Source organism: Ailuropoda melanoleuca, chromosome 4 (genome assembly GCF_002007445.2).
Source record: "Ailuropoda melanoleuca isolate Jingjing chromosome 4, ASM200744v2, whole genome shotgun sequence".
Lineage (NCBI taxonomy): Eukaryota > Metazoa > Chordata > Mammalia > Carnivora > Ursidae > Ailuropoda > Ailuropoda melanoleuca.
Genome location: NC_048221.1, coordinates 441912 through 458493, shown reverse-complemented (window position 1 = coordinate 458493; position 16582 = coordinate 441912). Strand labels below are relative to the sequence as shown.

Genomic DNA, 16582 nt, shown 5'->3' with positions numbered 1-16582 from the left:
CCAGAGCAGCCCTTCCTGCCCCCAGAGCGCCCCCAGGCCACATTCATCCCTGAGACAGGAGCCTGGGGACTGCGACAGGTGGAGCCCTCCCATGCCCAGGGCCTTTGTCCTGCCCGTCCTCCTCTCTAATTAAGACTTCCAGTCTCTGGCTGGAGGGCCAGCATGCAAGCACAGCGAGGGAAAAAGGACCCCGGGTGCCTCAGTCTGCCCCTAGCCATTCGTGCCCCCGGCCCATGCACCTGAGTTCATCACCTGTCCTGGCTCTGGCCCCGGGCGCGACCTGCGCCTGCCAGCTGCCCACCGCACCACAGGAAACACACAAGGAACCCAAATCAGTCATGGGAAAATAGAAAGGGTATTACTTTCCTTTTTCTTTTTTTTTTGTGTTTTTTTTTTTTTTTTTTTGCTTTTTCAAGTCCAGTTTCCCTGAATGAACACAAATATATAGATATATATATCCTTTTCCTAAGGTTTGATTCCTCCCCCAAGAATAAAATAGATTATTTACAAAACAAAACCCCGAAACCTCTTAAAAACCCTATAGATATGGACTATCACTGTTTCTTTAAAAAAAAAAAAGTTCCCAAAAGCAACAAGAAAAAAAATCCAGCTGATCTTGGCTCAGGGGTTTCATTCAACACAAGGAGCTGGGTGTGGTGAGTGTGTGATGAATGGGGGGGAAGGAAAAAAACAGACAAAAATGAAAACACACAGTGCAGAGATGTATGAGGTAAACAGGATCGGCCTTCCATAGCAACCGGTCCACACAGACCCCAGACCCCAGTCCGTTGGTCCAGCAGGGCTGCAACCCTTGGAACGTGCCCCTCTCTCTTCCGATTTCCTTTGCTGCTCTCACAATGCACGTCTCTGAATGTCCGAACCTGAGTAATTCAAGTGTTCCTTGGTTTTCCCCTGTTTTATTAAATTTTCTTTATATATATATATGTATATATTTTTTTCTTTTCTTTTTGGCGTTAGCTGTGGCTCCTCTGTGGACACCTCCCCTCCCCACCCGTATCTTCCGCCGGCCCGGCCCCTGCGTGGCCCACCTCGACCCGCACCCGCCGCGCAGGCGGGCTCCGGGCGGGCTGACGGGGGGGAGGGGCGCGGTTAAGGCAGTGAGCTGTTGGAGGTACAAGATGCGGCAGGTGTGGACGATCCCGCCGGCCCGGCCTGGCCGCCCGCGCTGCTGCCGCTCCCGCTGCTCCCTCCCCGGCTGCCGCCGCCGCCTTTGCTGGGAGCTGAGGGTGGCTGGGCAAACAGCACTCCTAATGCGAGGACAGGAGGAGAAACACATCATGTAGTTGAAAAGATTACACGGCAGGCCCACGGGACGCCCTGCAAAGTCACCTGGGGACCTGGGCCCGCATGGGCCACACGTCCCTTCTCTGTCCCTTGGAGCCGCCGCCAGGGAGCCACCGAGCTGCTCGGTGCCCACAGCACCTCCTGGTGGCCTATGCGAGCTACTGCCTGGCTACGGGGAGTTTGAGAAGGAACTCTGGAACACCACTCCCCCTAGGACGCACAGAACAAAGAGTATGTCCTTGGGGCCCTTGGTCTGTGCTGAGCACCGTGCTGAGCACCCCACATGCACTGCCTCACTCTGGTCTCACGAGGGCAGAGCCCCGCTGGGCGGCCCAGGGGGCAACCCAGGACTCCCAGTGCTCGAGGACGCGCCGGGGCCGGCGTTCCTACCTGTGTACATGATTCCGTTAATCTCCACTGACATGCTAATACTGTTGCTGCCGTTGGGGCTGGTCAAGTTCGCAGCTGAGTCCTGGCGGTTCTCACAGGCTGTGGGAAGAAGAAACCACGCCGTCTGTACTAAGCACATGCGAGGACCTGCTTCTGTCCCCCCCGGGCTTTGCCAGTCACCACGCTGTGGACGGTATCTGTCACCAGCACACACAGTAGGTACTCAATAACTGTTTACTGAAGAAGAATGCATTTGTCTAACATTTGTTTTTCTCGCGATGGTAAGTCTTAAGCCACGTCAGCATACCCAAAATCATCTCGTTCTTAAGAGCCGCAGAGTGGTCTAGACTTGACTTGCTCCATCCCCTACAGATGGACACACGAGTTGCTTCAAGGTTTCACCATCACAGTTGACATCAGGCAAATGACCGCAGTGGGCACCCTTGGGGACGTGTCCTGCCTCGAGCGTTTGCACTAAGCTTTGCTCCACATACCAAGTGGAATCACTGGGTCACAGGGCAAGAATGTTTTCTGTTTTAAAAAGAGATTGCCAAATTGCTGGGACGCCTGGGTGGCTCAGTCGGTGAAGTGTCTGCCTTCGGCTCAGGTCATGATCCCAGGGTCCTGGGATTGAGTCCCGCATCAGGCTCTCTCCTCAGCGGGGAGCCTGTTTCTCCCTCTGCCCCTCCCTCTCCCCCTCTCCCTGCTCGTGCTCTCCTTCTCTCTCTCTCTCTCTGACAGATAAAAATAAAAAATAAAAACAAAAAGGTACGGCCAAATTGTCACCTATTTACACTCCCACCAGCAGGCTCAGCGGGCACATTTTCCCACAACCCGACCAACATCTGATATTGTCAAACTCCGACGGCTGAAAACTGGTATCCCCTTACCTTGCAGATCCCCGACTCAGCTTCCCATGTGCATTTTCTACTAGTCACAGCTGCCTGTTTCTTTAATTCATTTTATCTTTTTTTTTTCTTATTGATTTGTGAGCACTCTTTACATATGTTGACTACGAGGCCCTGATTTAGTTACACGGGCGGGAAGCGGGCAGGGTTTGGGGTGGGGCTGGTACCTTGGCTGTTGATGCGAATGCTCATTGGCAGCTGGGCTGTCATGGCCAAGAAATTCTGCTGCAGGGCTCGCTGCATGAGCCGGTGCTGCTCGTCCGCCACCAGGGCCATCTTCTTCTCAGGAGGCTCCCCAGACTCCAGCTTCTCCCGCAGCTGCTCCAGGGCAGCGGCCTGTGCGGCCACGGCTGCCTGGGCTGCCGCCGCTTGCACTGCCGCCGCCTGGGCTGCCACCACGGGGTGGCCCGCCAGGGAGACTGGCAGACGGCCAGGGACGGTGATGGGGATGGCTGAGTCCTCCTCTAGATGGGAGAGAAGATGAGTTGGTGGCCAGACGTGTACTGGCGGAGCCTGGTCCTGCCTTCCTGCGAGACCTCTCCAAGGAAGCGGGGAGGCTCCGGGACAGACACGGTGCCAGAGAGTCCTTTCTGAAGTCGACCTGGTGTTGGAAACCGTGGCCGTCATGCCGTGAGTGTCACAGTGGCTGTCGCGACACGGCACAGCGCAGATGTTACCCGGAGAGCCTGTGACAGCGCATGTTGCGGACGATACTAGCGAGAGCAGCAAGGCCTCTCCACACGTCCTGTCCAACGCACTCAACACAACCCGTCTGGAGAGGTCGTCTCAACGACCCGGTGCCGGCCCCACACTCCTACCCCCACCTCGCGGATGAGGGAACCCAAGCTCCCGGAGGGAACAGCTTTGCCAAGGCCGCAGACCTGCAGGAGCAGAGCCAGGACTCGAACCCGGGCAGCTCAGCTCCAGGATCGGCTCCCACCCGTTCCCCTCCTCGGTGCTGGAAACCAGTGTCCCACCATGACCCGCCGTCTCTTCTTTTCTCGATCCTCCCCGCCGTGTCCTTCCCGCGTTGCCTGGTGCAGCCAGCATGCTGGCCCCCCCCACCTGTGCCGGACCCTCTGCCAGAGGCTTTGTGGGGCTCCTTCCTTTGCCCCCCTCTTCTGGTCGCACTCCAATGCCACCTGTGTGGGAGCCCCTGGACCCGTCACGGTGGGCCCACCGTGGCTGCGTATGGCTTCCTGGCTCTCTCCCGTCAGGAACGCTCGTTCCCGCCCGCCACCATCTCCCCAGCTCCAGCGCCAGGCCTCACGCGCCGTGGATGCCTGATAAGCACTCGTGGGTACCGCCGGAGCTCCCCGGGGGGGGGGTTATTGAGGTCCACAGAGGACTGAATGAGCGGACGTTGGGAAGACCCCCTTCGCCTCAGATCTGACCAGCCTAACTGTGGGGATGACCCTGGGTCTTCAGGCCACCCCAGGAGGCAGGGAGTCACAGCCAACGTGGCAGACGGGAAACGGGCACCCAGGTGACAGCCTGAGGCCTTGCAGCTGCGTGTGCTGTCGGTGCTTCTGCGTTAGGAAGGATTCAGAGGCTCAGCGGGAGAGAGGGCTGTGATCGACTGGTGACGCCGGCCACGGATGGGGGCTCCCTGTGGGACACCTGAAAACTCGGCCCGCTGGGCACTGACACACAGCACGCTCCTCCTTCTATAAACGTACAGACATGGGGTAACTTTCCCCACGGTCCCCGGCAGGAAGCAGGATGGGTGAAGGGTCAGCCTGATAGCTACAGGGTCACGGCACCTGCCGGACGGCGTGTTGAGAAGGTTCAAAACCTCGCAGGGGAAAGAAGACAGCATCGGCTAGTAATGTCTGCCATGGGCGAGGGACTGGAAAAACCTACGGCGATTAATACTGTCATATTATTGCAGGCTGACCTGTGGGCCAACGATACAGTAACCCCTTAGCAACACCTGCCACAGGGTTAGGAGAGAATACGGCACTCAGTTAACAGCGTGGGCTTCGCGGGGACTGGGACGACGGTGGTCGACTAGTAATGTCTGCTGTGGACAAAGCGCGGGCAGACGCAGCCCCCACCATGGGGTCTATCGTCCTGACCTGGTTACCTAGAGGGGCACAGGCGTCCCCGTGTCCCCTCCAGGGTCAGAAAGCCCGGCCCAAGCAGAGCCGAGGTCGGGCCCCAGGCGCGTGCGTCCCTTACCTTTCTTGATCTTGGGTGCTGGGGCGATGGAGCTGCCGTTGGTGCTGGCGGCAAGGCCCAGGGCAGGCACGGGCAGCTTGGGTGAGGACAGCATGCCGTGGGCCCCGCTGGGTGAGTAGGCGAACAGGGAGCCCCCAAAGCTCTGGCGTCGGCCCTCCCGCCGGTTGCTGTCGATGGCGGCCTGGAGCTCGTTGGGATTGCTGAGGCCGCGCTTCTCACACTCGTAGGGATACAGATATTTCATGTACCTGCAGGGGCACGGGGCAGGGTGGCACCGGACGCCTCCCGTTCCTCCCGCCCGGGCGCCCGGCATCACTCCCCAGCCGCAGACCCCGGCTCCCCACCCCGGCCCCAGGACACGTCCCCCACCCCCAGGGCTACTCTCACGAATCCCTCCACACTCAGCTGGGTAACCTCAGAGCCGGGGGACGCTCACCCCACCCCCGACGTCCGGGGGACGCTCACGGGGCCGGGCCCTCTGTGGTCCACAGTCGCCACGCCCCCTGCTCCTCCCCGGAGACCCTGTTCCTTCCAGCCCCGAACGCCTCCCCTACCCCGGGCCACGGCGGGCACTCACTGGGTCCGCAGGGTGAAGGCAGCGCTGGTGATGGACGTGGGCAGGTTGAGGCCCTTGGTGATCTCCCGCCATAGCTTCTTGTTGATGACTTCCACCAGGCCGCCCTTTTCCGTCACCAGCACGTACAGCATGAACAGGTCAAGCACCTGCTTGGCCATGATGGGGATGCGGTTCACGGGTGTCCCTGCAGGGAGGGGGCAGGCGGTGTGGGTGAGCTGGGGGAGCTGCCACCGGGGGCCAGACGGCACCAGACAGCGAGTCCGTGGCTGACGTCCAGAGAGGGGTCTCTCCTCACTGGGGGACGCTGAGCCACATCCCTGGCCCCACCCCCTCGGTGCCAAGAGCTCCCCATAGTGACAACTGGAGACATCCCTGACATTGTGTCTCCGGGGGGTGGGACTACCGGGAGATCCCCCCTTGAGAGAGCACGAGGAGGCCTGTTTCTCCATCGGTGATCTGGGCTCACTGCCGGTCTCACCTGGGGGTACAGGGATGGGGGAGAGGCTGCGGGGCCAAGCTGGGGACATGCACGAGAAATGTGGCCTTTGTTAGTTCTACTCCCTGCGTCGCTGACCACAGCTGCCGAAACAACTCTGCCTGTGCTCCCAGAGGCCCTCGCCCTTCCGCTCGGGGCTCTGCAGTTGGGAGGCGGCAGAGCTCCGTCCAGCCCCGCTGCAGCTTAGAGAGCGGGCAGTGGGCTGGCTCAGGGAGGGGAGGGCTGCTCCCAGCACACCGGGTTGGTCCTCCTTTCCATCTGCCCTGAGCCTCAAGCCTCTGCTGCTGTCTCTGTCCCCCTTGTGCAGGGACCTTCGGCTCGGCCTGCATGGCACCTTCCTGGGTGGGGCTGGAAGGGACCCCCGTTCAGACCTCTCCCTGCCGGTGCAACTCTGGAGCACCGTCTGTGGCCCCCAGCTGCTGTCCTGTCCCCCGGGGCCCTCCGGCTCGGATCTCCTGACGCCCAGCCTGGCACACGGCAGGTGCTCAAGAAACCGGCCTGCAACACAGCCTTTAGGGCACGCCTGCTCCCGGAGAAGGCCCGCACTCCCAGGACCCTGACTCCTGGTCCCCGGACCTGAAGGTTCTGGAACCACCCCTGGCCACTCCTGCCCTTTCCAGGTTTCAGAACCCGCACTAACAGAAGACCACCTGGAGGGGGCAGAGGGAGGGGGACCGCAGATCCCCACACCCCTCCCCAATTTGATTTTTCAGCCCCAGAGGGAGAGAGGAAAAAGCAACCCCCAGTGCCCCCGGCCCACCCGGGACATGGCGTAGGCTCTGCACTGGGAAAGAACAGAACGAATCCCACAAAAGAGCCTCTGGGGACCCGTGGCCGCACTCTGCAGCCAGGCCTGGTCGGATGTTTACAGAAGGAGCAGGGCGGAGAGCAGAGAGGCACCCGGACGATGGGGCCATGGGGGCAGCGGGGGAGATAAGGAAGGGTGGGGAGGTCTTCAAGGAAACAGCAGGAGGGTGGGGTGCAGGCAGGACCCCTCCTGCATTCCCAGCCCCCAGAGAATTCTGAGAGGTCTTTACTTTGCAAATGATGTGGGGTAAAAAGTACTTTCTGTCTGGAGTGAAGAAGGGCTTGTGGGATGCAGGACACGGTGCGCAGGGGTGGGGGTGGGGGCATCTCACAGACTCTCAGCCCCAGAGGCTGCTAGTTACAGAGGGCGAGGATCCAAGAAGGCAAGGCAGAGGGGGACTTGGGGCTGGGTTCTGAGGGATGCATAGGAGTTTGCTGCCCCCCTGCCCTCTGGGGGAGCCTGGCTTGGCGAGAGAGCCAAGGCTGGACTCAGACCCTCACAGCCCTGCGTGCTGCACTGCTGTCTGAACCCCCCACCCTGCCATCCATACGCAATGGCCACTCACCATACTTTCTGAACCTCCAGGGCACCAGGCCCAGTCTTGGGCAGGATGGGTGGGCTCCAGGCCTGGAGGCTCAGTGCCCCCCAGCAGGGTGGTGGCGTGGGGGGTGGGTGGGGGGCTCCATCAGGTGTGGAAGGGTTGATAAAGAGAGTGGGGGAGGATCTCTCTGACCACACGGTGGGCAGCCGGCCCTGGCTGGGACTGCTCCCAACGATAAGGAGGGGGGCCCCCACCCCAGGACTGGGTCTGGATTCTTCTGGCCTGCACGGCACGGGAGGGGTTAATGGGAAGGCCGCAGCCCCTCCCCTTTCATCTCCATCCCTTCCGGCTGCTGGGCCTGTGTTTACAGAGGCTGTTGGAGAGGGAGGGGCATGCAGAGCGCCCTGGACAAAGCAGCCAGTGGCCAGCCCCTGCAGTGGGCCCATGTGCACCCTGAAGCACCCTGGCCGGCCCCGCCCCTTCCTGCCTCCAGGGCTCAGAGGGCACATCCCCTCCCCAGGCCTCAGTTTCCTTCCCTGAACAGCAGGAGTCATAATAACTCCCACCAGGGGGTCTGTCTCTGGTCCCAGGGACCAGCCCCGCCCTGCAGTGGGGGCCTCTAGAAACCTCCATCCTCCCGGATCTCTCTGCCCCGTGGTGGCCCTGAGCCAAGGCTGAGGCTGCAGGTAGGGCTGTGGGGCCCGACCTGCCGCCCCAGGGGCTTCTCTGGGCTTGGCCCACCTGAACGCCCCAGATACCCTCCCATGTCTGGGTCTCGGTTTCCCCACCAGTCCCTGCTCCCTGTGGCTAGGCTGGGCCATTTATGGCATCCATGTCACCCCAGAGCCAGGGGGACCAGTGTGGGATGGGCCTGGCATGCTGTTGGCGCGTGACGAATGCAGCCCAGCACTCAGTACGTTTGGGGTGCTGCCACACCATGAGAACTGCTTATGGCCCATCTTACAGAGGGGGACACTGAGGCCCCCGGAAGGCACATGGGAGGGGCCGGGACTGGACCTAGAACTGGCAACCACGGAGCTGGGAAGCCAACTCGAGGAGCTCCTACTGTCCCAGTGCCTGCTGCCCTCCCCGGAATCCAGCCCTGCTCCCCACACTGGCTCTGCTGCAGGGGACCCTAGGGGCAGCAGGGGGACCCTAGGGGTGGGAACCCCATGACACCACGGGTCAGGGCAGCAGAAGCAGCCAGGGCTGGCAATTCTGGGCTGGGGACCAGAGACAACCTACCCGAGGACCCACTGCTTAGATGCTCCCAGCTGTGCCTCCCCCATCAGACCCGACTGCCGAGCAGGCCCCGCCCTCCTGCCTGCCGGCTCCCGGACCCCTGCTCCCGAGGACCCCTGGAGGTGGGCCTCACCTCGCTTCTGCATGAAGCTGAACAAGTCGTCCAGGAACTCCTTCCTCTTGGGGTCCCCATCCAGTTCGTACAGCTGTGGGGTCAGGGAGGGGACGGGTCAGTTAGCGTCAGAGCTGGGGTGGGGGCGGCACGTCCCCACGGAGCCCACCCCCACTTTCACATGAGGACACCGATCCCCACGTGCATCTCCAGCAGTGGCCGCCACCAAGCCGCAGAGGGGGCCAGTCAGAACAAAGGTATATTCTACCCCCGCCCTGGCGGGCAGAGCCCAGGGCCGGGTGTGTCAGGGCTGAGCTTCCCCCCGGAGGCTCCAGGGCTCGGTCTCTCCTGTTCCCCCCGCTCCGGGGCCCCACGTGCCCCTCCAGTGTCTGCGTCTCACTTCCTCTGCGCTGGACCTGGGCCGCCTCGTCCAAGGGCTCCCTAAGTAACCAGAGCTGCAGAGACCCTATGTCAAGCGAGGCCTCGTTCCCAGTCCCGGGAGTCGGGTCTTCAACATGTCACTGGGGGGCACCATTCGGCCGAGACAAACAGCGCCCCGAGAAATAATGACCATATGGTGGACACGTCCTGGTGCTGTCCCGGGTCACGCACTTGCCTTTGCTCCCGAGACGGGGCCCCGTTTTGTAGGTGAGGAAACTGAGGCGCAGAGGAAGGCACGAGTCCAGAGCCTGGGAGTGTCGGGGCCTCTCGGCCCACACTCTGTCCTGGGCACTGGCTGCTGGGGTTCGCCCATCCCTGCGCTGGCGGTTAGGGGCTCCTGGATGCACTGACCCTCAGCCCCCAGGAGCCAGCAGGACGGGGGAAGATGGCCGAGCTAACGGGGGAGCAGAGTTTGTGGGGGGGAGCAGCAGCAAACAGCAACCTTCAAATTAAGCCCTGGGGAATGAACCCAGAGGGATCAGGAGAGCGGGGGGCCTTGAAACCACCAATCCATCATGAGGGCCCAAGAACGCGCCTACGCCCAGCTCCTGCGGCCTGACACCAGCCTGGGCCTGGGGAGGCAGGGTCCCTGTGGCTGGCTGCCCTTCAGCCATCTTGCTCCTCTGGGCTTGGGTTTCCCGTCCGACGGAGACAAAGTGGGGCCTCCGGGCACAGGCCGGGGTGGTCCAGGCTGGGTCTTTGTCTCTGCCCTGACCCAGCCAGGCCGGCCAGCCGCATTCCTGGGCTGATTTATGGTGGTCAGGGAGGCCCCGCACTTCCCCCTGCCCGAGGGCGTGTGGCCTGCAGGGACACCTTCCCGTGGGCGAGCACCCTCCCCCACCCACACACCCCGCTATGGAACGACACACGGGTCTCCCGTCGCCTGCCCACGGGGACCCTCGGGGATTTGTAACGAGTGTCTAGATGGGGTCACCACACAGCAGCTGTTGAATAAACGATCGTTCGACGAGCCCTGATCTGCTTCAGCGGGAGTCAGGCTGGGCAGAGCGGGATCAGAGACGGCAGGAGCCCTAGGATTCACGGCGACCTTATGTAAGGGGGTCTTTGCAGATGTTATCCGCTAAGATGAGGTCGTACTCGGGGTAGGCAGGCCCTCCTCGAACCCCAAGTGTCCTTTTGGGAGGAGAGACACAGCCACAGCGAGGGCCACGTGGGGACCGGCAGAGGCGGAGTGAGGTGGCCACGCCAGATGCTGGAAGAGGCAGGAACGACCCCACCCCCACCCCGGCCCGGAGCTGCTCCTGATCTCAGACCCCTGGTCCAGAACATGGGAGGACAGATTCCTGCTGCTTTCAGGCCCCCAGCCCGTGGTCATTGTTACGGCCACTCACGTGGGGCTCGGTGACCACAGGCCCCTCCTGACAGGGGTAATATCTCCCGTGAGATCCCGGCCTGGGGGATGGGGGGGGGAAGGGTCCACCCTGCCGAACCTTCCCTGGACCCAGTCCCCAGAGAGACCTCAGTGCCCCGCACCCACCGCCGTGCCTCAGCTTTCCCACGCTGTCAACGCAACAGCCAGCTTCACCCTGAGCTCCCAGAGCCGTCGTGACACCCACGATATTCCAGGCAGGGAAACTGAGGCTCAGGACAGAGAGCCGGCAGCAGGGGCAGCCAGCTTGGTGGAGGGCCGTTAACCCCCAGGCCAAATGGTGGGTGGACAGTCCTGTGGCAGGGCCCGGTCAGACCCCCGTGCGGCCAGGGCATTGTCTAGGGCCATAAAGGGGGACGTGCCGGCCCGGCTGGGGGGAAGGAGGAGGCTTGAAAGGCTGTTGCCGTGGGCAGCCGACAACAAAGGGGCAGTAAAGGCCGCCCCAGCTTTATGGGGCTCCGGCCCCAAGTTCCGCTCCCCTGCGGGATGCGTCCCACCCTGGCCAGGCCAGAGGGATGGGGGCACGGGGCACAGTGTCCAGACCCCCACTGTGGGCCGGTGGGCCTGCCGTCTGTCCTCACAGGGTTCCAGGTCACCCCGGGCCTCTGTCCTGCCTGGGTTCTCAGGCGGCAACCTTGCCCCAGTGGGCCGGGAGGCGCTCAAACTGGTTCCTGCCACAGCCACAAACCCAGGTTGGAGACCGGAGAACCTTCTGGAAGCCCCTCCCCAGGGCCGCCCCACTCCTGAGCCTGCAGTCTGATTTCCCCGGGGTGGGGGCTCCGATCACGGGGTCTCACTCTGGTCCTGCCTGACCTAGTGACACCAAGCACCACCCAGGGTCTGCAGACCCTCCCCGCAGACATCTTACTGTTTCTGGAACCTGACAGGCACAGAGGTGGGCCCACCTCTGGGAGACCTGGCCGTCCCTCCTGCCTGGTCTCCAGCCGCCGTCAGCTGTCACAGGGGCTGCCCCATCCCCACCGCACGCGCTCTGCTCCCTCGTGGGCCATGTGTACTGGTGGTGGGCGGTTTTCTCGCTTACTGACATTCTCGCTCCCTGGCCCTTGCACTACCCGAGCCACGTGGATTTACACACCGGCCTGGCCACTGGCCCCCCTGCCCCAGCAGAACGCCAGATACTCTGTCTGCTTTGTTCCCCGTGTCGAGAACAGGCACACAGCAGTTGCTTAATAAACTCCCTTGATTTCTCAGTACACCACGGGGACGGGGCCGCTTATCCTTTCCTAAACCCATTATGTGCCCCGCAAGGCTCCTGTTTGGGGCACGCGACATCCTGCACTGGGGTGGGGGGAGGGGAAGGGGAAGGGGCTAGAGGCCGGCGCCACCCTGTCACTTCCTGCCTTGCGACCCCGGGTCCACCCTGCGTCCACCCAGCCCCGGCCAACTCTGTCTGTCCACCTGTGAGATGGGTGCAGAATCTCGAGAATGGGGTTTTTGGATCGGTGAGCCTGCGTTGGAGGCCTCCGGTTTTCCACCTGAGAAGTGGGGCAGCCACGTCCCTCCCTGGCCCTGGAGCCCGTCCCCGGCCTGGAGCCCAGCGGTGTCGCCTGACATGCCCAGCGCCCCCAGCGCCCCCGCAGGCCCCTCGGCCTGTGTCTCGGCTGAGGGTGATGGAGGGTGTCGGGCCACTCACTGCCAAGGCTGAGCTGACCCTGTGTTGGTCGCACTAGACCAGCACCACCCACTTCACAGAACAGGAAACTGAGGCACAGAGCAGAGGGCCTGGTCACCCCACTCGGCAGCCAGAGGGGCTTTTCCCAGCAGTCTGAGCATGAGCGCCCGTGTCCCTATCACCCCAGCAAAGCCCCGGCCCCTCGCGCCCCTCGGCTCCAGCCCCGGGCCCTCCCGCGGCTTGCTGAGGGACGGCCCCCCGCAGCCACGTGAGCAGGAGGCAGATAAAGCAAGGGAGGCGCAGGTAGTGGCAAAAGCGAGATAACCACCCCCAGCCTCCAAGTGCGTGGATGGGCAAACAGGAAAGTCTTGTTTGTGGCTAACGAGCATTTTTGTCTGGGCTGCTAAGAAAGTCCTTGCTGGACAGTGGGGTCACGTTGCTGACCTGGCCGAGCTGGGTGTGTGTCTGGGGGGTGGGGGGGCCTTCAGCCACCCTGCAGGGACAGCAGAGCCCTTGGGAGCCAGGCAGCACCCCCCACCCCTGCGTCCGACCCTCTCCCCAGCCTGCCGGCATGGAAGATAGGGGGGAGAAGGCCCCTCGCGGCCACCCCTAACCCGCAGAGAGGGACCTGGCTTGGGGATGTGTTCACGTGGGGAGGGCCCCACTGGGGCCACCTCCCCAGGCGTGACTGGGCCCCGAGAAGGTCACGTTGCTGGAAGGCCCCACCTGGGCAACAGCACGCCGGTTCCCAGCCTGTCCCAGGGGCCCGGGGGCGGCGTCCAGCCCAAGGCCGAGGGGCCCAGGCTATAAAGCAACCGCCTGCCCGCAGGGCCCCCAGGGAGGACCTTTGCCCCTTTAACGGTGTCTGCTCAGGCCCCCTCCTGCCACCCAGGCAGCTCCAAAGTCCGTAGGGCGCCACCTGAGGCAGCCGCCGTCCTTACGCAGCAGAGAGGAACCAGAATTAGGAAACATAAAGGAAGGAAGCCATGAGCCCGGGGTTCGGGGCCATGAGCTCCAGGCCACCGAGGAAGAGGAGGCAGAGAGACGCCCAAGGACAGGGAGGCGTTTAGGGCGGCTTCCCGGGGAAGCCAGAAATGTGTCCCCTACAGCCGCCAGCCGGTGCCAGACGCCCAGGACCAGATGTGCTCAGAGCAGGTCTGCGACGGGACGGACAAGACGAGGAGGCGCCAGAGGGCGACAGCGCCTACCAGCAGGCCGGGCGGCCCGGGACCCCCAGTGCTTCCCACTCATCTACTTTTCCCTGAATTTGGAAAAAAATATTTATGGGAGTGAGAGTCACATCACACAGAATTCACCATTTCATAGCAAGTGTTTGAGCGGTATCCAGTGCACCCACCGCCTCTGCGTGGTTCCAGAACATTCCATCACTCCGGACAAGCCCCGTCCCCATCAGTAGTCCCCTCCCCAGCCCCCGGCCCCCGAGAGCCCCCTTTCCATCCGTGGAGGAGCCTGTTCTGGACGTGTCACACACGTGGGCTCACACGCCGTGGGGCCTTCCGTGTCTGGTTCCCTCCCTGAGCGTTGGGGGCTCGGGGTCCGTCCCCGGGGCAGCACGAGCGGGTGCCGCGCTCGCGTTTGGGGCCCAGGGACACTCCCGCGGGTGGGGAACACGTTCTGTTTGTCCGTCCACCCGTGGATGGACGCTGGGGTTGCCTCCACCATTTGGCTGTTTTTACGAATCCCGCTGCTAGAACAGGAAGTATCGGCTCACCCATCTTCATACCCTTGGGGTTTGGGATAAGAATTGATTCATTGTGGGGCGCCTGGGTGGCGCAGTCGTTAAGCGTCTGCCTTCGGCTCAGGGCGTGATCCCGGTGTTCTGGGATCGAGCCCCACATCAGGCTCCTCCGCTATGAGCCTGCTTCTTCCTCTCCCACTCCCCCTGCTTGTGTTCCCTCTCTCGCTGTCTCTCTCTCTGTCAAATAAATAAATAAATCTTTAAAAAAAAAAGAGAGAGAATTGATTCAGTGTAACTTCTGACAGCAGAGCGAAGCAGGGAGAAGGCGGTGTGGCTGTTTTCACCCCCATCCCCCCAGAAAGCACCTGAGAGCGGCCAGGACAGTAAGCCAGATGCCACTTCCTCCTTGCAGCCTGCCAGGGCTGGAGGGTCTGAGGACCTTTCGTCTTTACACCCAGATGCCATGGGGTCCCCTGCTCTAAAGCTGACCGTGGCTCCCTACTGCTCTCAGGGGCAAGCCCAGACTTCCTGTCTTCCAGGCCCCACAGGCTGCTCCCGTGGCGTCTCCACCTCCTCTCCCCCCATCCCTGGCTCTGCTCCAGCCACCCCAGCCCCCGTGCCGTGCGCCCGCCAGCTCTCGCCCCACTTGCTGGGCTCTCCAGCTGGAGCCCTTCTGCACCCGCACCCGTGGCCTCTGCAATCCTGCAGCCCGGCCTGACCCCGGCCCGGGCAGCACATCCAGGAAGGCCCCCTGCACCCTCACGGGGCATACAAGTGCTTATTCTGGGATGGTTCCTTTCCTGTCTGTTCCCCACCCAGACGAGAGCCCCAGGAGCTGAACTGGGGGCTGTGGCTGCTGGTATCCAGCAGGCGCTCACTAACGAAGGAAGGAAGTTCGAGAGAAGGCTCACTCAGGCTCTGGCCTCCTTGGCCCGTCCTCCATCCCAGCTCAGCCCTGATATCCCCCTCCCCGCAGCTCCTGCCCCCACGGCCCCCGTCCCATCCCCCCCACAAACCCCTCCCGACTGAGATGACTCAGCACAGCCGTTGCTGGGGCCCCAGGTGGGCCGGGAACAGAGTCCCTGGGGGCCGCCCCAGCCTCCCCCGTTCGCAGAAACACCCACAGCTGCCAGAGGCCAGGCAGGCGGCCCCCCCCCCCCGGCCCCCCCCCCCCCCCTCCCGCCCCCCNCTCCGGCCCACCGTGCACTTGGGGAAACTGAGGCGGGCATTTGTGGCACACCAACAACCTAAGTGCTTTATCTATGCTTTCTCACAGCTGCACCAGGCGGGGGCAGACGTCCAGAGTGTGCAGGCCTCACCCGAGTTCACACAGCCCCGAAATGGCAAAGCTCTGGTCTCACCCCCTCCCCACAGTGACCTCAGAGCAAACTGATGGATGAAGCAAGTCAGACAGAGCCCCGTGGGGGCCTCGGGAAGAGGCAGGTTGGGGTGGAGCCCTCCCTGTCTGCACTCTGAGCCTCAGTTTACCCGTCATAGGAGCCAGGGACAACGTGATCAGGAAGCAGAGGCTGGTGGCCAGGCCTCGGCGCCGCCAGGACTCAGGCCCTCAGAGGGCCCAGCTGGGCACCTGGGGGGTCTGGCTTCGGAGGAAACGTTCTGTCCCCGAAACTCCCAGGACTCCACGTGGAAGGTGGAAGCCCCGCGGGAGCTGCACAGGCCCACGTGGCGCGGGTCGGCCAGGACAACCCATTTTGCAGCCATTACGGAGCACCTCCTGCAGGTCCGTGCTGGATGCCGGGGACACAGCGTGCCCAGCAGAGCCCCAGGCCAGCGGGGGCACAGCAGAAACCCAAGGAGGGCGCTGGCGTCGGCATACAGTAGGGGCTTAAGCGACGTCTGTGCAACCTCACGCCCTTCCCACGAGCTGCCCTCCTGGCGCACCTGACCCCCGGGGGCACCCGCCGGGTGCCTTTCATTTCCCGTCAGCACGGGCTCAGCCTCCTCCACACAGATGTGGCGGCCCGCCGGGCTCGCAGGAGATTGGGGAAGTGATTCTGGGCAGGGCAGAGACATCTGTCCGCTCGGCCACACAGCCCCGGCCAGCCATGTGTCCCTCTCCGAAAAGACACAGTACCCCACCCATGACAGATATTAATAAAAAGCTCCAGAAACGAGTCACAAAGCCCAACACGGAGCTGAAGCTTAAAGGTGCTGCTTTCCGGATGATGGCGAGGACCGGGCAAGCGCCTGACGCCGGACTGCTACCCCATGTGACCAGGGTCACCCCGGGGCCGCAGTACCGTGCCCCGGGAAGTGGGCGAGGGCGCCTGCAGCATCCAGGTGGGACGTGCAGGACACCGCTGAGGGGGCAGGGGAGGAACCACCGCGGTGGCCGGAAAGGCTAGTGGTCCCCCAGCCCCATGTCACAGCTGGGGAACCTGAGGCCCCCAGGGGGACGCCAACAGGTCCCGTGTGGAGAGTGCGCCCAGGCTGGAAAGCGGCAGAGGGACAATGCTAGGTCGAGGTGAGGAAGCAGGAAGCAGGTGGCCCACGCAGCCGACGACACGAGGATCTGGACGGAGGGACCCCTCAGCCATGGGCCCAGCCCCGAGCACACAGGCCACTGTCCTGGTGGTAGCCACATCGGGGGGAGACAAGACTGAGATAAGACTACAGAGGAGCACCGGTACCCGGGACGGAGCCCTCGGTGCCCCTGGACGGACTCGGGTGCTCTAGGCCACGAGGGGCCTCTCAGGGTTGGGGCGCCAGCCTGCCTGAAAGCCCCCGCACTCTCTGGGCAAGCCAAAGATCCAGAATCTCCTCCCCGAACCTCAAGCCATTACAAATCCGCTCCCGCACGCCGTCTTGGGGCATTTCGTACATGGGTCCCCGCACGAA

General features: G+C 62.9%; 1 protein-coding gene across 3 annotated transcripts in view; it reads right to left on the bottom strand.

The window, feature by feature from the left end:
- Positions 1 to 374: 374 nt before the first annotated feature.
- ARID3A (AT-rich interaction domain 3A) overlaps positions 375 to 16582 on the bottom strand; it is a 29954-nt gene continuing 13746 nt past the window's right edge. For all 3 annotated transcript variants that reach the window (XM_034657353.1, XM_034657351.1, XM_034657352.1), the window contains exons 4-9: positions 8582 to 8654; positions 5362 to 5545; positions 4785 to 5032; positions 2771 to 3067; positions 1696 to 1794; positions 375 to 1268 (exon numbers count right to left, since the gene is read on the bottom strand). In XM_034657353.1, coding sequence (XP_034513244.1) covers positions 1111 to 1268; positions 1696 to 1794; positions 2771 to 3067; positions 4785 to 5032; positions 5362 to 5545; positions 8582 to 8654 — 1059 coding nt within the window. In that variant the 3' untranslated portion in view covers positions 375 to 1110. The remainder of the gene's footprint in view (positions 1269 to 1695; positions 1795 to 2770; positions 3068 to 4784; positions 5033 to 5361; positions 5546 to 8581; positions 8655 to 16582) is intronic.